The 24633-nt window shown below is 44.3% G+C and overlaps 1 protein-coding gene across 1 annotated transcript in view; it reads right to left on the reverse strand.

Annotated features, from left to right (window-relative positions):
• PCP4 (Purkinje cell protein 4) overlaps positions 1-24420 on the reverse strand; it is a 48861-nt gene extending 24441 nt beyond the window's left edge. The window contains exons 1-2 of the mRNA XM_039553274.1: positions 24317-24420; positions 6229-6280 (exon numbers count right to left, since the gene is read on the reverse strand). Of these exons, the coding sequence (XP_039409208.1) occupies positions 6229-6280; positions 24317-24325 (61 nt within the window). The 5' untranslated portion in view covers positions 24326-24420. The remainder of the gene's footprint in view (positions 1-6228; positions 6281-24316) is intronic.
• Positions 24421-24633: the final 213 nt, after the last annotated feature.

Raw genomic sequence — 24633 nt, forward strand, 5'->3', positions numbered from 1 at the left:
CATTGCCATCACTGCCCCAAATAAAGAAGCACACAGTATCCCTCTGGAGAGGACTCATGCTCATCCCTGGCCTCCAGAAATGGAAATTCACCTAGGAGAGGAAATAAAGTTCATGTATAATTCCCTTCTCTTCCTTTCAGCATCCTCTCCAGGGAAGATCTGTGAACAATCCCAGAGCCTTGTTATTAAAGGCTCAATCTGCCTTTAGCTGAGCCCTGCTGGCTGCCTGCAGGGACGGGCACATTCCTTGATTCCACACACCAGGCTGGGCAAAGGAAGAGGAGGGGACCTGAGACATCTTTGGTTTGGTTCTGGGCAAACTTTCTGTGCAGCTGTCCCCAGGCAAGTTCCTAAACTGAAACTCAGCAGTTTCCTGCAGTGTCTTTGCCATGTCTTGAGATGGGATTCATCTAGAACTGTTCACTTGGGACTTTTTCTCCTCTCATCTGATCCACCCTCAGCTACAGATCAGAGTGTTGAGTTCTCACAGGATTTTTACACCTTCCTCTGAGCCTGAGTGATCTGTACATGACCGAACACAACTTATGTAACCATGCTGAGGGTTCAGACACTTTTGTATTTAGGCTCTGTGAAGGTGTTATGGTATTTGGTGGTTGCAGACTTGTCTGGGAATGTTGCTGAGGCACAGACTTTTTATTTTAAGAGATGTGGGATGAGGTACAACAAATCATTCTCATTTCACTTCCCAAATCCCCACTAGTACTGGCTAGACTGGATGAGATAGGACAGAATTTGGCTTTGGATATAGGCTGAAAGTAGAATGAGAGAGACTGCATTACTGGGAGATCATATCCCTTGAAGCACCACTTAAAAGGGATGAGAGAACTTTCACCATAGTGAAAAGAGACAACAAGGCAAGCTAATTTCTGCGCTCACTCTCAACCTATCACCCAGGAAAACTCAATATTATACCTTCATCCAGTACTCCCCATCCTAACTTCTGATTAGTGCTGTGGGGGTGAAATATCAGAGAGCAGCAGTTTGAAAGGGTTAGGGAGGTTTTTTTCACATTGATTCAGCAGTTGCTTGCAATACTTAAGATTCATCTTTTGCTGCACAAGCAATGTTTTGTGGGAAAGAAAATGTATGAGCATTGCAATGCAGCAGTTCAGGCTCTGTCCCTTCCTTGGAATAAAAAATGTGACCTCCAGGCCCAGGAAGATACAGCAAACCATGTTCCATGAGGCTCTTTGAATATTTATACAAATTACCCTCATGTGTTCCCCTCCCTTCCTCAAAATCGTTTTTTTCCACCAGTAAGTTTATTTGCAGGGCTGTTCCCAAAAACAGCACATTTTTTACGCAGTCATTGGAGAATATTAGTGGAAAATTAATTTTGAGTTCTTAAAGAGATATTTATATTAGCCCATAGTACAATAAAGATCCTGGCCTCTAGCCAGGAACTGAAGCTCTATTAAGCTAAGCACTCTACATAAATAACGATGAAGATTATTATTCACTCTGTCGGATCTGGCAAGATTTCTTTTTTTATTCCTGAGTGCAGTGAGCAGAATTTCCCAAATTTCTTGAGCAGAGGAAGTGGGTGAATGGACTGTTGATAATACTGCAAGATGCCTACCCCTCTACCAGGAAAGCTTGCTAGAGAGAGATCTCTATTCTCCCACACGGGATTGCTTTACAATTATTTACCATTACCCTAAATGTTTTCTAGAAGCATTCAGACTGAAGTGACTCCATTTTAGATGCAAAATATAAGAATTTACTTTATTAACTCTACTGTTTCTTCATCTTTATGTACAGGCATCCCATGGACAGGATGAAACACAGAATATTTATTCATGTATAATTTTCTGAACGCCCCAAAGCAGAGCTCATACACTGACAAGTGTTTGGGAATGAAAAGAAACTGAAAATACAACTGACCATCTTGCTGAGATCGGATTAATCCACCATGACATCTCAGTTCATGCAAAACCTACTCATGTTCATTTCACTCAGAGCCAGGAAGGCATAGAATTCATCCCATGAAAACACTTATTTTGTTATTATAAATATTCATGTTACTGAATGATAAATCTCATCTTCCAAGAAAAATTAATAATACCAATTAATAATCACATGCTTTATGTATTTTGAGAAGAAAGGGCGAGATCTATTAATAGGAAAAACAGTGATTCTAAATTTGAAGACAGAAATAATTGGTTCTGATGCAATTGTTTCCCTGGCAGTTGTGCTGGGCTATTAAGGAGTAGATTGCATGAGAGCAGCTTGCAAATTGCACCACAAGAAAAAAACAACACAGGGCAATGTGAAACACAAGAAGTGACAAGTGTTAACCTACAAAGGAACTTTGTGACATTGCCAAGGTCACAGAGAAGAATCATTTATTCACTAATAGCCAGGGGGGAACATTCTGTTTTCATATTTGCATCTGCAAATATGATTGTCCCGACTAATCAAACCAGGTGGGCATAAAGGAAATTACAGCTTCTTATCCCACACTGAGCTGTGTGGGAATAGTAGTGCTGTCTTCCCTTTGGATTTTCTTCCACAGAGAGCAGCGTTTATGTAACAGGTTTACAAGCTAAGTTTGCAGTTTCACAAATAAGTATCTCTTGGGTTTCAGGTAGACTGAGGTCCTTCAAGGTCCCAGTGAGGTTATGGGTTCAATACTGGGCCCAGATTGTTTAAGTTGTTCATCAGTGACTTGGATGAAGGGGCAGAACCTCCTCAGCAAGTTTGATGATGACACAGAGCTTGGAGGAGCAGCTGATCCCCGTGAGGGCTGTGCAGCCCTTCAGAGGGACCTCAGTAGGTTGGAGGGATGGGCAGAGAACTGTCTGAAATTCAGCAAGGGCAAATACAGGCTCCTGCACCTGGGAATAAATAACACAGCACAGGCTGGGGGTGACCTGCTGGAGAAGGATCTGGGAGTCCTGAGGGACAGTGAGCTGTCCCTGAGCCAGCAGAGTGTCCTGGGGGACAGGAAGGCCAATGGGATCCTGGGGTGCACTGGGAAGAGCATTCCCAGCAGGTCAGGGTTATCCTGCCCCTGTGCCCAGCCCTGGGGCACCTCTGGGGTGCCGTGCCCAGCTCTGGCTCCTCAGCCCAGCAGGGCCAGGGAGCTCCTGGAGCGGGGCCGGCGGAGGCCTGCGCAGCTGAGGAAGGGCCTGGAGCAGCTCCGTGCCCAGCACAGGCTGAGGGAGCCGGGGCTGCTCAGCCTCGAGAGGAGCCCCAGCTGAGAGGGGCCCTCAGCCCTGGCTGTCCCTGGCTGCAGGGAGGGCTCAGGGCAGGGCCCGGGCTCTGCTCCGGGGCCCGGCAGCGGCACCAGAGCCACGGGCAGGGCCTGAGCCCGGCAATTGCCCAGCACAGGAGGCAGAACTGCTGCCCTGGGCAGGGCCAGCCCTGAGCAGATTGGCCACAGAGGCTCTGGGGTCTCCTCCCTGGGGATATTCCAGAGCCATCTGGACACAGCCCTGTGCTCTGGGAGCAGGGAGGTGGCACCAGATGTCCCCCTGTGGTCCCTTCCATCCTCATCCATCCTGTGTGTGCAGCAGCACAGCCCCTGCTGCTGATGGGAGGTTTGCTAAGAGCTGCCACTGCTGCTCTGGGGTAGGAGCTAAATAAAATTAAGGATGGACTGTTCCTGTCTAAGGAGGGTCAAACAAGAAAATGCATTTGTGTCTACCCAAACTATCCCTGCTATAAAAAGGAATCCTCGGAGACTGAATTTCCCTGAGTGCTGCATGGTGACAGCAAGGCCATAGATGTCTTCAAAGAGGAAGACTGCTGATTGCCATGGTCATTATTTTATTTTCTTCAGTTTCAACCTAACCTAGAGGCGGGCCCAAAATTCATTTTCTACTGCAATGCACGAACAAAGCTCAACCCCACAGTGTCTCTCTGTGTGAATCAAACCCTGAGAAAAGCCAAGCATCTTTATTTGTTGTTTGGGCCAGTTTTCAGCAGCTTTTCCTAATCTGTAAACAGAGCAAAGACGGCAACCAGACCAGTTTGCCTTTGCAAACATTGTCAGAGCATGACTTCTCTTTCTTTTGCTTTCTTTTTATAAGATGAAAGAGTTTGTTTGCTTCTCCACCCTCCCTCCTTTTCAACAAGAGGGAAACAAGAGGGAAAGTTTCCTTTTGACAGGGAAACAAACACTTGAAGAAGAGGCTAATAACATTTAAGACATGGACATATTGCTGACTTCTGGCCAAAAAAACATGGAACAGAGGATTTATATTGTGTATGTAGGTTTACAGCACACCCCAATTTTCAGAGCAATAAATCACTGCTTGGGTTCTAACCACACAGAGCTAATAAGGACAAAGAGTTACACATTTCTGCCTCTTTGATTTAGCATTCAATTTCAGGTTCAAAGTTCTGATTCTGCTTTATTTTTATGCAAGCATGTGGGCTGGGGAGATCAGAGGACTCTATTCCATCTCCCCTGCTGCTCCTGTGTTTTATGTAGGTGACAGCTTTTCTGCTATAATTTCATTACAAAAAATAATTGGTATCTCTTTGCCCAAGATTAACTGTGCATCTGCCTCTTTATGTTACACATAAAATTATGCCACAACTAGAACCAAATATATTTTTGAATTAATGATGCAGCCCTTGCTCACTCAAAATCCCCACTAAGAAAAAAAAAAATTGCTTTTAAAAAGGCTGCAGGATCAGTAAATCTAAGCTAAACTTGACAACAGGACTATTTTATTTGGGAAGAAATTTTTATTTGGGAAAGAAATTCAAGGCAAATGAGCTGAGTTCATAATGTGCTCAAACAGAAAAGAGAAAAACATGCTCCCCATGCTGCCCGAATGGCTGACATAATTTTGCTTGCTTTCCTTCCCTGTTAACTTGAAAATGCAAATTGCTTTGCTGTCAGGGTACATTTGTTCCCACTAATTCAAGACACTATAACAAGCCAAAATATTTATTTGGGGTTTTTTTTTTTTTCCACTCCAATTTGTGTTTTCTCATAGTGGGAGCATCATCTACGGATTTCATTTACTGAAACATTATGCAAACAGCCCTTACGGGAAAGTCACCTCCCTGTAATAGGAAAACTATTCATAAAGAAGACTCTTAATGCTCTAGGATGTGTTGCCTCAAAGGGCCCAAAAATTCTACTCTGACCAACGTAAAAGGCCAAAACACACATCCAAAATAACTGCTCAAATGACCCATTTGGAAAAGCCTTGGCTTTTCAGAGAAGGGACTTGGATTCTTCCTGCTGTTCAGGGGATGGGATGGACACAGAACACATTCTTTTAATTAGAACTGGATGAGCAAACAGAAGCAGAGAGCACATTTTATAGTTCAAGCCTCCTTCTGATGCTCCCTCTATTTTAGCTGGGTATATTAAAAAGAAAATCAAAATTGTTTAATCTTTTCCTTTGAAAAATGTTTCTGATGGTAATCAGATTTTAATCAATTATCATTTGTGTGAAAAGCATTTCTGCTCCTATAGGAAATAAAATGAGACTTCAGCTTAAAAAAAACCCCAAACAATTACTGTTTTCCTGAAAATTCAGTTTTGCATTCTTCTGGGGGGAAAAAAAAAAATCAACGTTTTTTAATTAGAATTGTTTGTGCCCCTTGAAGGTCTGAAATTGGTTTCTGCCAGCCCCTTTATTAAGGTCTGAAAAAGCCCCATGAGTCACCCCTTGGAGGAGTGGAGATGAGTCCAGCCTCACTCCAATGACGAAATTCAGAGCCTCTTTGCCATCTGGTCCTTCCATGGGAGCTGCTCCATCCATAGCTTCTCTCTAGCAACACTCAAATAAGCTCTAAACAAGTGGATTCTAACTTTGGTATCTTAGTTCTGGGCCTAAAATTAGGTGGGATTAATCACACTGCAGAAACTCGATGAGCAAATCCATTTCTCTTCACCTTCCTCATTCATGGAGCAGCTCATAATACCTCACCTTGTTTTTTGGTGTCCTTTTCACACATATCTCATCTTGTTTTAGTCTCATTTGTCTCTGCTCTGACTTCTTTGAAGTCCTTAAGTTTACCACTTACACACTCAGAAGAGAGACTCTACTTTAGCAAAGGGTTTAAACATAAAAGTAAAAAGAACACAAACCCTCTGAAGTCCTTCCAGTTTCTCAAACACAATCAGAAGGTAATTTATGACACCAAAGCCTTCGCTACGGACATCTGTCATTAGAGTAAAAAGTATTTTGGCTCCATTTTACTCAGTATTCTCCATCCAGAAATAAAGTCAACCCTTACCATTCTCACCAGACGTCTTGTCTTTCCCATTTGTAGCTCCGGTTCCTTGTCTCTGTTAGGGGGAAAAAAACACAAAACAAGAGGTTAGGACACACTTGAACATGCATTTTCCCCTTGGAATTCCTGGTAATTACAGCCTGATTTCTCCTCAGTATGTTGGATTATCCATTCACCCTCATGCAATGTTGTTTTGAGACGCTGCCAGTGACACAGGAATGTTTAGTTCCATTTAAAGGTTGGACTCTGTGATCCTGGAGCTCTTTTCCAATATAAAAGGCTCTGATTTAGGTCCAGCTGCATCACTACGTGTGCCCCTGGATGTAATTATAGCAATGAGTGATATATATGTGTGTAATCAGGTTCCCAGCAGTGCAAGGGAATGAGAGCTACAATGCAGCATTTCATTTCTTCAGCTCCCTGCTGTGCCTCCCCTTCCATGACGCAGGAGGACTACAGGGAAGTCATGAGGTTTTGCAGGGACAAAATTAAAAGGGTCAAAGCCCAGCCTGAAGTAAATGTGGCCAATGCCACAAAAAAGACACAATAACAATGTTCCTAGAAATACATTAGCAACAAAAGGAGGGCTAGGGAGAATCTCCATCCTGACTTGACTTTGGCTAGAAGATCCATTTTCTGCTTTGGCCACGAGAGAAGATGGAACTTCCCACTTTAACTCACTGTCCAAGGAATAGCCTCCTGAATTTCCATGAAAAAGAACTGATTTAAATCACTCTGCCAACTAACAGGAGGCAAAACACCAGGGCAGTCGAAATAGTCACAGTGGCAGAGTACTGGAGTGGTCTCAATAGTAGGGGACTTTCTGGCTTAGGAATGGTCACTCTATGAAAATTACTCTGCATCCCCCAGAGAAAGCATCTCAAGGTGGATTAAGGTACTTCAGCCTATGGCAAATTTACATTCCTTATGCAAAATTATTCATACTTGTGTTACTGAAATAGAACTGAAGAAATCGTCCTCTAGGGTTGTCCACATAAAAATCTGGGAGTATAAAACTCAGAGAATAAATCCAGCTGCACTCAGCCATCAGAGGCAGCACATCCTCAAGCACCAGGGAAGTGAACAGGTACAGGAGCACTGCAAACCAAATGGTTTTTACCAGCATCTGGACAGTTATGTGGATTCTCCTATGAAAATGCATACAGCCATACACTTGTCTGAAGGCATTTTCTTTAAAATTTCTGGTTAAAACCTTCTCTGCTTTGGCTTCTGTCTTTTGCCTTCCCAAGCAGTGGTATTTCCAAGGTGTATTTTGTATATAGAGCTAATAATGAGGTAAGTACAAAATCTTCATGTGTGCTCTTAGCTCTGATATGGACAATGAAAATACTTTTTTTTTCTCCCTGGAGCCTCAGAGCCAAGACAGAAACTTGGCCAATAACAGAGAATGGGATTCTAAAGGGATAAACACCTTTGACAAAAGCATAAGTTACCAACAGCCAGAAATCAAAAAATCCACCCAACAAGCAGTTTTGCCTTGTGCCTTTATTTAAAGTTTGGTTAATACTTCCATGTTTCAATTCTAAACAGCACTTTAAAGAAGATTTTATTGTGTTCATTTACAAAATACCTTATTTTTTCTATCAATAAAAAGGCACCTATATTCCTTTTTCCTCCCCTGCATATTTTTAAATGCTTTTTCAAGTTGTCTTATTTCCTGAGCATTTCAGGCTGTGCTACTTAGGCTTTATGAAAGCTTCTCTTTCCTCCCTAGGCTATACCTGTCAGGTTCAGTCTGCTTATGATGGAGTGCTGGAATATGGATTCACACATTTATTTCGTGTCTCGAGATTTCCCCTCGGGGAGAGCAGAATGTTGTCAAAGAAAAAGAATAAAAACTTGGGTTTGGTAAATGAAGGTTTTTCTATTCATGAGGTCATGGTATTTTTCTTTAAGTCTGAAATCAGTTGCAATATTCTGCAGCCATTTTTTTGATTGGTGACCACTGGACTTAAACAGACGAAACCTGAAAGTCTGCCAAACCAGCTTCTAAGAGCTTTTCCTTTAGTTATAGACTTATTTTGATCTACAAGTCCTGTGCTGTCTTCCAAGTGACTGCAATGGATTTGAAAGTGAGAATCAGCTTCTCATCAACCAGGTACTGAAACTCAGGAAAAAGCCAGGTACAATGGGATCATCCTCCTGCAAAGCCTTTAGTCTTTTATTTCAATACATTCAGTGGACCTACTTTTCAAAACATTTTCAAGGTGTTGGTATTATTAGCAGCTGGAATTTCTTTCTTCTTTCATCACCTTTCATGATGCTACTGCAGGTTGCAGAACAAAGCTGAGTTTTTTTAACATGGTTCAGAGAAAAAGGGGACTAAACATGAGGAGGAGTTGCTGGGGGGATTTTCAAGAAGCAATGGATGAAATGCTGGTATAGCAGATATTGTCCATAGATAAAACAGATGAAATTAAAATCACTGAAATACAGGAAAAGTAGTATTAATTTCTGGGATCTGATAGGCTGAAGAGCCCCAGCTCCCTCAGCCTTTCCTCATGAGAAGATTCCCATTCCCTATAACTTGCAGCCAGCTCCCTTCATTCAGAGATTGCTTCTGAAATTCCACAGCGTTTTTTAAGGCAAGCACCAGGACAGAAGCATTGAATAAACTTTCCACCAGGCATCAAAGAAACATCAGAGCTAAAATGAACATGAGTGCAGACCCATAACGATTATACAGTAAAACATGATAAACAGTTTTGTTGCTATGTGGCGTAGGAGGAAACAGAGTTTATGACTGCTTCGGGCTATATTAATTTTTAACTCAGTGGTTTTACAAAACACCAAAGGCATATAATTAAAAATGTCTCCAAAACTCAAAGTGACTCCCAATTTGTCAGCAGAGGAAGTAAAAAAGACTTCTGCCATATGCTCAAAATCCCAGTAAGAACAGAACAGGTTTGCTTTCCTGTTAAATTCTCAGAGCTATACGCAGAGGCCAGTTAACATGGTATGAAAATCTGTACTAAATTAGTCCCCAAGGCGAGCAAACTAAGGTTAAAAGTGAACTTGCAGCCAGGAGGACATTTCAAGAAGAATGTTAAATTACTGCAGCAGCTTTTCTACTCATTCTTCTAGGCCCTGTTGCACCCCCAAGCCTAATTTTTGCCTTTAATCTTACATTCTGTTCTTGTCTTGAAATAGCCTGACCTTTTCAGCTACGTTTTTAATTAGCACCTCAGTGTTAGGGATTGCAGCCAGGTGTTGATTACAGAATTTTTGGGGGCAGAAGGGTTGCTTGTTTTATAGTGAGCCACAGAAAGTCCAAGATCAGGGACATGAAACTGCCACAACGTTCTGAAAAATGGGCTCTTACAGATAATAACATCATCCTGATGCTTTGCCTCAGTGCAGGGTCAATAAGGTACACAGAGCTGTACCCCAGGAAAGCAGTGGCTGCAGATTTTCAACAGGATGTGTTTCTACATAAAAGAATGGGGGAAAAAAAGATCCAAGAGCGGAATTAAAAGAATAGAAACAGGTGGAAAGTTTCTGTAAAGTGAGCAGCAGCAAAAGTCAGCGTAGACTGACAGGGGCGACACATATGAAATGTTATTAGGATGTTCTGTATTGGCAAGAAGGACAGCAGGGAATTTTTGCTTTGTTTTGCTATGCTAAGATGTGACAGGAGGAAACACACATTGGTACTAAGCAACACAAAAAAAGCTGTGGCTCTGCCAGCACGGTGCCAAGCAAGCCTTCCCTCTGCACCACCACCCCTTCTCCATACAAAGATTTCCCTCTAAGAAATTGAGTCAAACACAACTATTTCATAAGGACCTTATTTTTTTTATAGTCTTCTGCTTTAATTAAAAAAAAACCTCAGCTGTTTCAGCCTTAACGTGAAAAAAAAGTACTGAAAAAATACATTTCAAAGATTTATGAAGTTTATGATCTTTCTGCAAATAAAATTGTCGCTGAAAATATCTGCTTAGGGACTCGTGATGTTTTCCGAGCAAAGAAAGCTTCCTAATCACAGCAGAATGATCAGGAGATACATCAGAATCTAAATGAAGATCCAAAATTTAAGCAGGGGCAAGAACCAAGCAGCTATGACCTGGGATGAGTGGGTCCACTCTGCAGAACTTGGGATTTCAATAGGATTATTTAGGTTAAGTTCTCCTTTACTGGAGATTTCTGTGTCACTACCTCTTTCTGACGTCATGTACTAACTTGAAACTATGGCACTCAGCATTTCACATGCTGATGTGTGAAAAACATTTCTCTTAGCCACAACACAGTAATAATTTGGTTTAAAAAATGGACAAAATAAATGACAATGCTTAAAATAAAAAGAGCAGGAAAAGCGATGTTGCTGTGATAAAAAGCTTTTTGTTTGCTGAAGCTGCAAGGGCCTCTAAGTAATGGGACTGGAATTTTAGCACCACTGTATTTTTCGGAATTATGTATCAGAAAGCATGGAAATGAACAGCTGGGAGAGATAAAGTGCACTGCTGGAGAGCCAGCCACAACTTCTATCATTTCACTCATTTCCTTCTAATTATTTCTTCTCCAAACTGGTCTGCAGCACAGATGGCAAATCCCAAACCAACTTTGTGACGTACAGGTTCACTCACATCAGTCACCTGAAGAACATCTGCAGACAGAGCTGAAGAACCCCAGACAGAAGCTTGGATAAAGGAATGAAAATTGCACAAGAAACGACACAAATAAACCTTCCTCACTCGTCTACTTGTGCCTCCTTTACAAGCTCCTCCACTCCTCCACCACATCTTCATAGATGTGGTACTGAATATTTATGAGATGAAAGTGTCCTTCAAAGGCCTCATTTAAGGGAACTGCACCAGGTACAGAAGATCTAGCCAGGAGTTTGTTGGAATGACGGATAAATCTGGTAACATGTCTGTTACTGCTGTCTTACTTTGTGAGAAATCGCAGACTGCATTTCTTGAGCAACCTGACAGAAACAAAAATTATTTATCAACTTACACTTCTTCACCCACATATCCCCTCCTCCCTGCATGCTCCTCTACTCCGAGGGAGTTCTCCACAGCCAGTTTTCTGTCTGTTCTGTATTGCCAGGGCAGCACAATGCTGCCAGAGGAAGAGCACCAGAATCCATCTTTCCATTCTGGCTGTCAAAGCTAAATGATCCCTGGCACTTCGACAATTCCTGTAATTATCCTCCTGGGTCAGACAGTTTTCTACTTGACTGGCTCCGGATTGTCCCTAATTTTATTAAGGCTTTCCTATAGCTATTTTAATAAATTAGAACTACACAGGTGGGCTGAGATGAGCCAATGGGACTCAAACTGCAGTGGCTAAAAGCTGACAGAGGGACAACGGGTTTTTGTGACTTTTTTAGTCACTGAAGGCACATGGTCATGCACATGAATGCCCATTGTCATCCTGGAAACCACAGAATTATCTGTCCAAAATTGACAAGTTTCTGATAACTACAAACGGTGTTGTTTGCAGTGTGGTCACTGCCCATGTGAAACACATATTTTTATTTACCTGTCAACACAAAATGCACACAGAGTGCCTTAATCAAAGGGTTGCTCACAGGCTTAGGGCATTTGCTTCAGTTTAAGACACGTGATTTGTTCACTTTTGTCCAGACAGAACTTCTGGCTTGACGTAAATCCTCAGAACAGGAATTTCTGAGCGCACACAGACAGCAGGAGGCCCTTCAGCACTGAGCACACTTAGAAGCATGGAATGGCTTGGGCTGGAAGGGAGCTTAAAGCCAGCTCCACCCCTGCCATGGGCAGGGACACCTCCCACTGTCCCAGGCTGCTCCAAGCCCCAATGTCCAGCCTGGCCTTGGGCACTGCCAGGGATCCAGGGGCAGCCCCAGCTGCTCTGGGCACCCTGTGCCAGGGCCTGCCCACCCTGCCAGGGAACAATTCCTGCCCAATCTCCCATCCAGCCCTGCCCTCTGGCACTGGGAAGCCATTCCCTGGCTCCTGGCCCTCCAGCCCTTGGGAATTGTCTCTCTCCAGCTTTCCTGCAGCTCCTTCAGGCCCTGCAAGGCCACACTGAGCTCAGCCCAAAGCTTCTCCTCTCCAGGCTGAACAATCCCAGCTCTCGCAGCCTTTCCTCCCAGCAGAGCTGCTCCATCCCTCTGCTCATCCTGGTGCCTCCTGTGGCCTCTCTCCAGCAGCTCCACGTCCTTCCTGTGCCGGGACCCCAGGGCTGGAGGCAGCTCCGAGGATAAATTAGGAGGCATCTGATGAAAATGGACTGAGGGAATCACTGTCTGGGATGGAACCTACTTACAGTGCTGATTTTAAATATTCTAATAGCATAGAAAAGAACTTTAGCTGTGCCCCACTTTTGCTGATGCTGGGCTGTAATTTATAAATCAGCACAGTGAGAACCTGCTGATTTTGTATTCAGATTCCATATAATGTTCTAAACGGAATATTTACACCAACACCAAATGTAATCAACATAATTAGCACAAACAGTAGCTTGCTTAATATTTAGGTTATTAGCATATTTTGAATTAAAACATTATTTCTCCAAAGACATTGTAATCACTTTTTTTTTTTTTCAGAGGCAGGGATTAATGGAATCTTTGAAGTTAATTTTGAAAGCAGCTGCAAAAATGTGTTTCCCAAATCCTGTTAATTACCATGCCAGCCATAAGAAGTAATCCCTTTTTTTTTCCTGCAGGAAATGGAAGATTTGATCCAGCATGGTTTATTTACAGGGCTAACTCAGACATGGACAAGTAATTGTCTTCAACTCAGCAGAATTACTTTTAAGAGTGGAACTGGAACCTCAGTGTGGCACTGTGGAATTTCCCTAAACTGCGTGTTGGGATTTGTTTAGCAAAGGGCAAAGAGAGTAAAATCAGCTACAGAAAAAACCTTCTCACACCCCTTGCCAAAAAATGACCTCAATTCTCATTTGGACATGGGTGATCCAGCCCATATCCCAGTGATGCTGAGGTTTCCTCTTTATCCATTTCCAAGGTGACCTAAGAAGAATATTCGATTACATAAAAATTGATTAAGCTAGATGGCATAAACAAAAAGTAACTGTGGTTCTTACGGTGGACTCAGCCTTTTTTTTCTCCTATTATTTCTTATCTATTGGTAGCACCAGACCTGACATTACAGATTCAGAAAGGGCATTTTTGGGCAGGAAACCTGCCTTAAGAACTCCTACTTCCCATTAGAGCCCAATCCAGCCACACCTTCCCATCCCCAAGGCCTCGTTTCTTTGGAAACAATTGTTTGCAAGGTCACACGGAAAATAGGAGCACTAAAATTATTCAAGTTAAAAATAACCCTTCAGCAGAGCTGTGTTGAAAACAATCATTGAAATGATCCAGCTAAAAAAAAAAAAAAAATACATATTTCAGCTGTTTCTGTTGGTCATTTCAGTCGTGTAGTTGATGTCTCTGATCCACAAACAGTTGTACCAGGGCAACCTAAATTCTAAACCTTGGTCCCCTGTGTGGGAAATACAGGCAGGGCACCTGATTAGGAGCAAGAGAACCTTAGGGATCTGGAAACATCATTTGGATTCAGGCAATATCCTGGGTATCCTTTAATATCAGCATCCCCAATAGGAAGAGTGTCCTAAGCCAGTTACAGGGTCCCTGCCTATGCATAATATAACAGATATGGATGGTGGTGTTGTAGCAAAAAATTTATATTTCATTCTTCCAAGCCCTTGTGAAGTTTTGGGTAACGCAATTTGCTGAGCTCTAAACCCAGCTGTAATTGAGTTAGAGGTTGTCTTCAAGGGACAGCTTGGATTATTCACAGCAAAAATCTGCGCTGACAAATTGCTTCATCTCTGATCATATTGGCTATCATTATTAAAACAGACTGCTTCTTCCCAGACTGCAAAAATTCTGGTGGCTGTTTTTTTTTTGCGTTGGCATGTTTTTATTTCCAGTTGTGCAATTAAAAATAATCTGTTCTTATTTCCCTGCTGTTTCCCTACATATTTCAGAGGTAAACAGGTATTATCACAGTCAGTTAGGCTGCTCTAGTAACTGGGCCAGCCAGGATTTTCCAAAAATATTAATTATGGCAGTTTCAAGCCACCATGCAAAGGAACTTTCTGCCTTCAGCCTCGGGCAAAGCCTTTGATTTTCAAGACAAGAGCAAGACCAAGTGGCAGGGATGTTTCTGCATCACTTACTCCGCTGCTCCACCCACCCCAGGCAGCCCGTCTGGTCGCAGGGAGTGACTCGGAGCAGCCCCACAGCCATCTATCTGCAGGGATGACATGAACTTCTCCAGGGTCATTCCAGCGGCAGGGAATCACTGGACTGCGAGTGTGCCACAGCCTTGGCAGGGCAGCCTTGCCCAGGGGCTGCACAGCCAGGCGATGCAAACCTGGCATCCCCGGCTCCGTGCCACGGGCACATCCCTGCCAGGGGGACCCAGAATCGGCCCTCGACATGGGGCATCGCTCAGCAGAGGATTTGTCCTGCATTGTGCCAATCTGGATCAGGAATGACCTGCTGAGGGCTTTAGGGGAGCTGCTTTGTTAGGGGGAGGATGTGGTTCAGAGCAGAGCTCTTTGCACTGGGAGGAAAAACCACAGCCAAGGGATTAGAAACAACCCTGCCACAGTGAAAGGAAAATGGGCAGGGTGAGGCACAAGGTCACCTTGATCGCCAGGAATCGGGATAGCAAGCAAATAAGCTCACACGTAGCAAGCAGAAGACAAGTCAGGTCACTACCTCTGTCCAAGAGACGGACAGAAAATCGGGATTTCCACAAATCAGAAACTCCCAGGACCCTGCAGCTGCTCGGGGAAATTGTTGCTGCGATCCATTTCATTGCTAACAGCAGAAGGGAAGATAAAGCAATTTTCACAGGAAAGCTGTAAGAGTTCCCAGGCTCCCTGGCCCCAGCAGAGACACACCAGGTTACCTGTCCCAAGACTAAATCCTTCCCTGGGAGGCTGGGCAGGCCCTGGCACAGGGTGCCCAGAGCACCTGGGGCTGCCCCTGGATCCCTGGAAGTGTCCAAGGCCAGGTTGGACACTGGGGCTTGGAGCAACCTGGGATAGTGGAAGGTGTCCCTGCCCATGGCAGGGAGTGGAACAAGATCTTTAATGACCTTTCCACCCCAAACCATTTGGTGGTTCTATGAACTGTGTTTCCCAATTCAAGTTCAATGAAAACTTTCAAGTTTCTCCAAGTAGTCCTCTTCCATTCCCTCTGTCTTCAGTCTCACATTATGAACCAGGCTCCATTCTGCACTTTGTGCCTTGCAGATGGAGACAAAGAAAAAGCACTACCCATCTAAACATTTCCAGCTTATTCACAATGAACATGGCAAAACATCCTGCAATGCCATTAAAAATGGACCTTAGGTGCTCCTACAAGAAAAGTCATGCATTTGGTAATAGTCTCACTTATTTATCCCGTGATTACAGAGAAAATAGTTTCCTTAGAAGTTTCATGCAGAAAACAGATTTAGATCCAGCTGTGCTACCTGACACACTGCAGTCAGACAAAAACATCTATTAAAGACTGACATGGCATGACTGCAAAAGCTGTTACTAGAATTCAGGTATTTGCAGCTTGGGTTCTCTCCAATTCATAATATTAAGGACAATCCTTTGGCACCAATGTTCCCACACCTGCAGATCCATCCCCTAAGTCCAATTCCAGGATGGAAGCGCGTGAAGCTTTTGATCCACACAAGGAATATGAAGTGGTGCTCAGAACAAAAGCCCTGTGAGAAAGAGAGGATCTCCTGTCATCTATCCTGAGAGGCTCATTCAGCTTGGTTTGGGTGTTAGTGCTCTCCAGTAGCTTGCAAAATATGCTGAAGGAAAGAAGTGATAACTAGCCAAGTCTGACTGGCAAATTAAAATTGGCATCAAGCTGGCCTGCCTTAGGCATTTGGCTGCCCTGCTTAAACTGCAGCACATGTGTGCTGGCACATGCACTCTGAAGCGTGCCAAGCCCACAATATGTTTGCTCTCTTCCAGGGGTGTGGATCTGACAGCTCTGACTGGAGCAGTGATATGTGTGAAGCAGCCATGAAGCCACATGGCTCATTTTCCCCCCCATGTCATCTGCCCGCCCAGCCATCCTTCCTCCTCCTTCCTTCCCATCAACTTAATGCTTCTAATTTTTGGCAGTTTATCTTCTGCCTTCCTCGACCTCACATTTTATAAGTACTCTTTTGGAATTCCAAGAAACAGATTTCCACGTCATTCAGATTTCCTCATGGAACACCACAAGAAAAAGTTCAAATAAAAGTCATTCTTCAGAGCATTTCCATTAGAGTTAAAATTACGTGCTTAAGAGTCAACGTGCAGAGTGCTCAGTATTTTAATACAAGAATAATTTAGTGCTGGTTATTGCAAAGAGAAGCCTATTTCCTCCAAGGGAAAAAGAGAAAGAAAAATCCCCAAGAGAAAAAAAGAACCCAATTTCTTGACACATTAAGGCTAGACAATGAAAATCACTAAAATTCAGATGAAGAACACACTTGTGATTTTTATGAGGATTATTTTTCTGCCTCTTTACCTCTCACCTAAACTTGGACTTTAGCCTTTTAAAACGTGTTTTCCTATTTCTCTAGGCATTACAGCCTGATACTCACCTGATCAACCCAACCTCACCCTACTGCCTGGTGAGGCAACCATTTCGTGGGGAAATGCTATGATGTCTGTGAAAACCATTGTCACAAATCACTGGTCTTCCTTCATGTCCTGAGTGTCACTAGGAAAATGTCTAATATCATCAAAATCCTAAGAAATCAAGTATGTCCTCAGATGTATTAATTTTTGCTTCATCTGCTTAGTTACACACTTGCATTTTGAGGAAAAGGCTGTTGAGATCATGGCACCTGCTGGGTAGCAAGGCTTATTTTGTTGGCCACAGTGGACAGATGGAGATGCAAATCATGCCCAGATATTAGCAATGGGTGCTGTCTGCTTCCCAACACTCTGCCCAGGGATTTTGAAGCTGTGCACATCCCAAGTTTTCTTTTAAGATCTCTTCCACCCCCTGATTCACTCCAGAAGAGCCTGCGAACTCTGGTCAAGCTGATTTAGCATGACAGGGATTTGTCCCATTTCCAAGGATAGCCCTAATAGGTGACAGCTTGGGCATTGCTGACCAGTGCTCCATCGTTCCCAGAACAGGTGTACCCCAAATCCCTACAGCTACATCCCCACCAGCGTGTGCAGCCAGCCAGGATCCCCACATGGATCTCTCTCCTTCACTTTCAGGAGACTCCTGCTGTGCAGCAATCCAACACGACCTCCCACAGCCCTGCACGCCCTTTCCAAGTTTAAATCATCATAACCTGACCACACTTCAGGTTTCTCTGGTTCTGCTGCTGCAGCTTTCCAGGTCTGCTGGCACCATCCAGCAGCTGTGGCCCCACAACCCACGAAGAATACAACTGCCAGCCAAGGAACACCGCTTAAGGCTGGTGACAAAGCAGCTCAGTCCTTTCTGTTAGGCATTTGGACACTAAAATTCAATGTTAAAGACATTAAATACACACCTGCAGACTTCCTGGCAGTGTTAGTCTGTGTTTCCAAGATATGATGCCCTCCTACCTGGTGCCACCCTTCTCACCAGCTCTTTGTCTCAGTCCACGGATCTCTGAGGTCTCCAAGGTCAGACAGAAGGACACCAGATTTTGCAGGTTTTTTCCTTTCTTCTTTCTCCTTTTGTTTCTTACTTTCATCTTTCACAAAAGAGCTCCCTAACATCATTCTGTCTACTGTTACAGCACTCACAGTGTCAGCTACGGCACTGGTTAAGGTCGTATTTCATGCACTCTAGGCTAAGGTGATAATGCAAGAACATTCAGTGTCTGTAAAGCAATACTTTTCTCTTTAAGAGGAAAGACAGTTCAGCTGAAACTAATATACAAGTCATGTAGGCAGACAATTTTCATTTTGTCTCTGACTAAACTTGTGCTTCTCCCCCCAAATTTCATGCTAGTGCATCTGTAAGGCTTTATCCCTCTTGGTATGAATTGATGAGATGAGACAGCACCAGCCCAAGACCTGGTCTGTGTGACACTTGCCCAATTTACCTCTAAGTAGCCTTAGTGTGGTCTCTGAGGAGGCGGACATGGAGAATGGAGATCAACTGTGACCCAAATCCTGTCATTTATAATGTTTCACAATTGATTTCCTTTGCAGTTGCTTGCCATTTATTTTCCTAATAAGACAAATGCATAGAGTCTGTCTTCTACCTCTTTCTGTAAGAGAGATTGTCCTCCAGTTTTAATTCAATAAACCAAAGTTTTAAAAGGATTATTTATGATTTGACCTAGTTTACAGATATCTACCATACTTTTTTATTTATTTAGAAACCCAATATCCGAACAACTAAAGAAACAGAACATCTTTCTTTAGAAAGAGAGGGAATGTATGGTTTTCATCTTCATGAGAAGATCCCATGCCTTGCAGAGAATGTGGTACATGGCTCAGGGAATTTAGGGCTCTGTTGCAACTAAGAGGCTGAAGGAAGGTATTCCTCTCCCCTGCTGCTTTCTCCCATCCTCTTCAGCCAAGGGGGTGTCTCAGGATTTACATACCACATGTTAAGCCCACTCTGTTACAAGCTCTTCCACAGCAGAGTTAAAGAGGCAAAACATGCAAACACATTTTTCAAGCTCTCCCTACAAAAAACTGAGACAGACAAGAGCAAATGGAAGTTTGGAAATCACATATTTTATTCAAATTAAAAAAAAAAAAAAAAAAAAAAGAAACCTTTGATAGAAATGCCACTGCTGTTCCTGCTGAAGTTAACTGCTACTTTACACCACATTTCATCATTAGTATGATCTAGATAATGTAATAACTGCTGGATGACAACTCCTATAAGCCTGCCAATTCATTACAAATTTAGAGATATTGGACTAGAAACTAATATTCCTTTGCAACCTGAAATTATATTGTATTGTCAAGTCCTGCAGCACAAAGGTTGGAGCAAGTTTGTCTTTTACAAGGAAACATGATATCTGAAGCATACTATTAAAGCTAAATGTCCTTTTTTAGTGTGTTGCCTGAATATGTTGGCATTGTATACATGGGAAGAAAACCCATGAGCTTCTGCCAGTGTCATCAAATTAAGATCAATTTCCAACATCACTTCTAAGTGCTATTTTAGAAGATGCTTGATCCCACTGAAACCACACTGATGGAAAGAGTAGGCAAAGTGACAGATGTAAAACTTATTGTTCTCCCTTCTTCCTCCTCTTTTGAGCTGCAATTTACCACTCAGCTAATAAATAGATGTGAGTTAAAATTAAAAACTGATGTTCATGTGCTTATCGATCCCACCCCCATCCTGTAACAGCTGCAGAATTTCCTCCTCCACTCTGCCATGTTCTCGCTGTGGTTTTTAGAGCTGCACAGTTTTTGTGCCTACTGTGGGTAGAGCCTCATCGAGGGAAATAATTAACACTTGGGGTCATGGCAATATCTGAAAAATGCAACCAGAAGGGCCCCCCTACCGTGAGGGGCTGGTTCAGACACCCCCCAGGCCTGGAAACACCAGAGCAGAGAACAGGAGCTGCTCTAAACAAATATGGTGTGTTCTTCCCTTAAAAACACCAGTTCTTTGATTTAGTGCCATCAGGATTATGGTTGTATAATCCTCACTTGTGTTTATGTGGTTCCAAGATGCTAAATATCATTTCAATGGAATGGTTTCAAGGGAATTCAGGAGAACAACCCAGGAAAGAACCCCAGTTTTATCATTTAGCCACCTGAAGCAGCCACAGTTTCAGCCAAAAGCCTCCACTTACACCTAACATTTCACACATTCTCTGTCCTCCTCCAACAGCCTCCTGCTGAATACACCTGTCCAGAGGGATGGGGACATGTTCCAGGTTCTCCCTCAACCCTGAGGGAAAAGGGCACCCTCTGGAAGTCTGCCTGCTGTGGGACATGCCCAAACCACCATGTGTATCACCTGTTGGGAAAGCAGAGGCTGCCTTGGTGATGGGTGTCTCACAGACACACCTCAAGCACGGGGGGAAGCTCCATTTTCAGGAGAGCACCTTTGACCCCAGAGTTATCCCATGTCAGCATCCACCTTTGCTGAGTTGGCTGCTTGGACACCTCCCAGCGAGGGTGGTCTGAGTTCCAAAGCAAAGATTCAGCTCTCCAGGCTGCAGAGCAGAGCTGTCTGCATGAGCACACCCATGAGGACAGCTCATTCCCCCAGGAATGCCCTGCACCTCCCAGTTACGGGACACACAAACACTCTCCATGATCCCTTTGAAGGTGGACACAGCACAGCAGTGGCTGCAGGATTCCAAAGCCAACCTAAGGCAAAGGGAAAGAGCTTGTTGTAGCTCACAGAAGCAAGATTCGGTGTTCTTTGCTTTCAAAGCCTGACCAAAAACTCTGCATTTATGCAGAGATAAGTCCCCAGCTCTTCACCTTCCCAACTAAGCAAGTCAGATCCCTAACAGCTCTTTGAATTTCATGTGCCTGATCGCTTGACACCTGTTTCCAAAGGAAAGCCAGAATATTCTTGCTGCTGTCTGGTAATTAGGCTGATTCTCAAACATAAAAAGCTGCTGGCTCAAAGCACACACCACTTAAGGGGGGCACATCAGCACCCTGGCAATCAGTGCTGCACTTCACTCACATTGCACGAGGCTCTTGCAATGCAAGTTCGTCAATCACAGGTGCCTCAGGCAATCAAAAAGAGATTTCCCAAATGGCTCCCCCAAAGTCAGACACCTAAATAACACCTATTAAAGCTGAGCTTGTCCCCTACACCAGCAAGACCACCCTGATCCTATAAAATCAAAAGGAAATAAATGCATCCAAGGCAATCTCTGCTAGAGACTCCTCATCCCTGAGCCACTGGAACAGCACCCAGGGCTGCAGGACCATATTGTTTCAGTGTTCTCCTTCCCAAGCGCAGACCTGACTCCTGATGACATCCAGGAACATTCCACACAGAAGGCAAGACTGAACATCATAAAAATGTCTGTGTGATTGAATGCTTCTTGTGAACCCTCATGGCAGGGGAATGCCACGACCTATCATCATCTGCAACATATCAGGATAGTTAAATGACCGATCAGATGACAGGATTCCCTGTGGTGAATCGAGTTTATGCCAGATGTGAGTCTAGAGGCTCACTCGTACAACTACTGATTCTGAATAGAGATTTGGCATTGGTCTGTGGGCTCATTACCCAAGATCTCTTCCCCCAGTTCATCCTGTGTGACTGGAGATCTTTAATGGAAGACAGGCTGCATCTCATGGCTGCTCATTGACAGTAGCTGATATTTTTCAGCACTGCTCTCCTCTCCAGGCTCATTAAAAACAACAGAGAACACCTACAGACCTAAAGAAAAGGCTCCTCAGTTATCTGAGGACAGATTTTCAGAGCTAAAAATGTATTTCAATGTACATTGACATTCTCAAGGAGTTCCCATACAGCTAAGGGACCTGTCTGCCACTAAACCAGGCAGCAGGAAGCACAAATCACAATCTGCAAAGTCACCAGGTGAACTCTTACAGCTCACATTCCCACTGACTACTTATGGGGCCAGGTTTCTGCCCAGCAGACAGAACTCATTAAACACATTTTCAGACAAATATTGCAGAGAAAGGAGTGTAGTGTTCTTCTGTAGAAAAGGTCCTTATCCTTCCTGAAAAAATATAAGCTAGCTGCTAGAAAATAGAAAAGTACTACACTCCGATGAACGACTGCTTCCTTTTCAGCTTTTCCTACCAGAGACTGGTGATCACAGAATCACAGAATGGTTTGGGTTAGAAGGGACCTTGAAGATCATCTTGTTCCACCCCCTGCCATGGGCAGGGACACCTCCCACCATTCCAGGTTGCTCAGAGCCACATCCAACCTCTCCTTGAACACTTCCAGGGATGGGGCAGCCACAGGTTCTCTGGGCAACCTGTTGAAGTGCCTCACCACTCTCACACTCATAAATCACCCTTATCACTGTCCATGAACAGGGAAGAAGTTAATTCTGCTTGAAGCAGTAAAATGAGAATTCATGCAAAGTCTCAGTAAATAACTCAGGGAGATGAAAGCACTTTTCAGAGATTTCTGCGACCACATTTCCAGTGCTGCTCAAATCCAGGCAATTGGTAACAGAACAAAAAAAAACCCTTCCCACCCTCCCAATACTGTTGTATGTGGGATAATCTTTTGATGGCTCAAATTGAGCCTCTTTTCAATCACCCTGTCCACAGATTTTTTAGCAGATTAAGCCAAAAATACAAATATCTTTCGATTACAGCATTGGAAGTGAAAACCACCAAGACCCCCCCCAACAGCAAACAGTTTTTTAAGAGCTTCCCTTCTGCTCAGGGTTTTTTGCCTCATTTTTAACAACAATCTTTTGCAGTGAGGTGGTTTGGGGTGGTGTAGTTGCTTTCATCTGCCTTTTGGAGGAAGAGCTGACAGCCCAGAACAGCAGGGAACAGCAGGGAGGCTTTACTTCACCGGAGCTGTAAGCGATAAACTCCCCAGTTTTGCCAGGGGAATGGCAGTAGCACTGAAGACACCGAGTGCAGTGCTCAGTGGCACAGGAAACAGCTCTGCGCCAGAGGAACATCTCCCAGCTCCAGGAGTTTGCCAGGAATACAGCTCTGTCAGGCACAAATAAATGCACTTTGAATAATGAACCGCTGTGCTGGTAGCAGGGATGGTCTTTATGTTCACTGGGTCTCTTTAAATCCAAAAGGCAATCAGTCTAATTCAAATTATGAACGGTAATTACTGAGCAAATACAACCCAGCACAAAGCTGTGACAAGAATGCCTCGTGTAGTTATAGCAGGTACAGCAGCAGCACCCAAACATTATTCCTCTCCATAAGATTTTCCCCCAAATGATAAATTTACAAGGTGGAATAGTGCTGCTGCCATCTCACAGCACACTTCAGCCAGCCTGGGTGGAAAGTCACAGCGGCTGGGAATAAAAGCAACAAAAAACCAAACCCACACTGCACGAACTCCAGTCAGGTGACAGAAATACAGGCAGCAGCAGAGGAGAGGTCAGGGAGAGCCCGGTGCATCACACCTGGGCTGCCTGATCCCTGCAGGCAGCAGTGATGAGGATTTCCTCTCCTCTCCCCACCTGGCATGACCTGAAAGCCAAAATGTGAGCTGCTCCTCAAAAATCCCCACACCACAGACCAGGCTGCTCCTGCTCTTCATCTCCGGTTTACACCTCGTGGAAAACCACAGCTGAGTGTAACACCTGCACAGCAAGTAGTCACAACTTATCCGGTGTCACTCAATTTTGCTTCTAAAAAAGGAAAATCCCATTTGTCAATGGAGTAGCAGGTGTTTTATAACAAACAGCCTCCAAAAATAGGTGCTGGGTAAGGCATAGTTACAGGTACCTCAGCTGATTCCCACAGAATGAGCTGCACTAGAGAACGTGGGATCTCTCAGCTGAACCTCCCAGCATTTGACGGTCTACACCAACAAGGAGTCGTTCTGTCTAACAGTACTTTTAACTAAAAAAAATTCTAGTTTGAACTTTTCCACTGCAGAGAGAAAAGAAAAAAAAAAAAAAAAAAAAAAAAGCAAGCAAAACACCCCGCAAGTGCAAAATTTCAGCTTATTTATTTACAAGGGTACAAGTGATCCTTACATGTTTGGCACTATTTACATTTTTTCCCCTCGACTGTAATCCTTCTCAGGACACTACTTATGAAGTTTACATCAACACCCAAACACAAACAGGGCGGTTTTTTCCATGAGCTCTAGCAGGCAACTTTCCCACAACTTACTAAATCCTCCTTTCTGCATAGGAAAGCGTTGGGTAGAACAAGAAATTATTGGGGTTTTTTAATTAGGACTCTCCAGCGGCGTGCCTGGTCCTTCAAAGGGCAAAAATACCACCTTGCTTTATGCTCTGCAGGCACACACACACCTGTGGGGATGTGTTTATCAGAGCTTAAGAGGAGATGCTGAGACCCCCCCCCCACTCCCGGGACCTCCGGAGCCTCCGCGCGTCCCCAGCCCGAGATGCGCCGCTCCCTCCTCAGCCGCCCGCGGAGAGGCGAAGGTGACGTTCACCCTCCGAGGGTGCTGCTGCTGCCCCGTGTCCGGTGCCCCCCGCCCCGCTCAGCCCCAGCTCACCTCGCTCATGTCGCGACAGTGACAGTGGCAGCGACCCCGCCGACACTCAGCGCTCCCGCTGCCCCGCGACGCGCGTTAAGAAGCGGCGCCGCGCGCCCGGCCCGGCCCGCGCCAGCCAATCAGCGCCGCGCGCGCGCGGGCCCCACCCAATCCCCGCGCTCCCCGCATCCCGAGAGCGCGCGGCGCCCCCTGGCGGCCCTCGGCCCTCATGGCCCTCACGGCCGGGAGCGCTTCTCGCGTCCTCCTCATCCTCCTCTTCCTCCTCCTCCTCATCATCCTCCTCCTCCTTTTCTTCCTCTTTTTAATCTTCTTCCTCC

This window comes from Corvus cornix, chromosome 1, assembly GCF_000738735.6.
Source record: "Corvus cornix cornix isolate S_Up_H32 chromosome 1, ASM73873v5, whole genome shotgun sequence".
NCBI classification, from domain to species: Eukaryota; Metazoa; Chordata; class Aves; order Passeriformes; family Corvidae; genus Corvus; species Corvus cornix.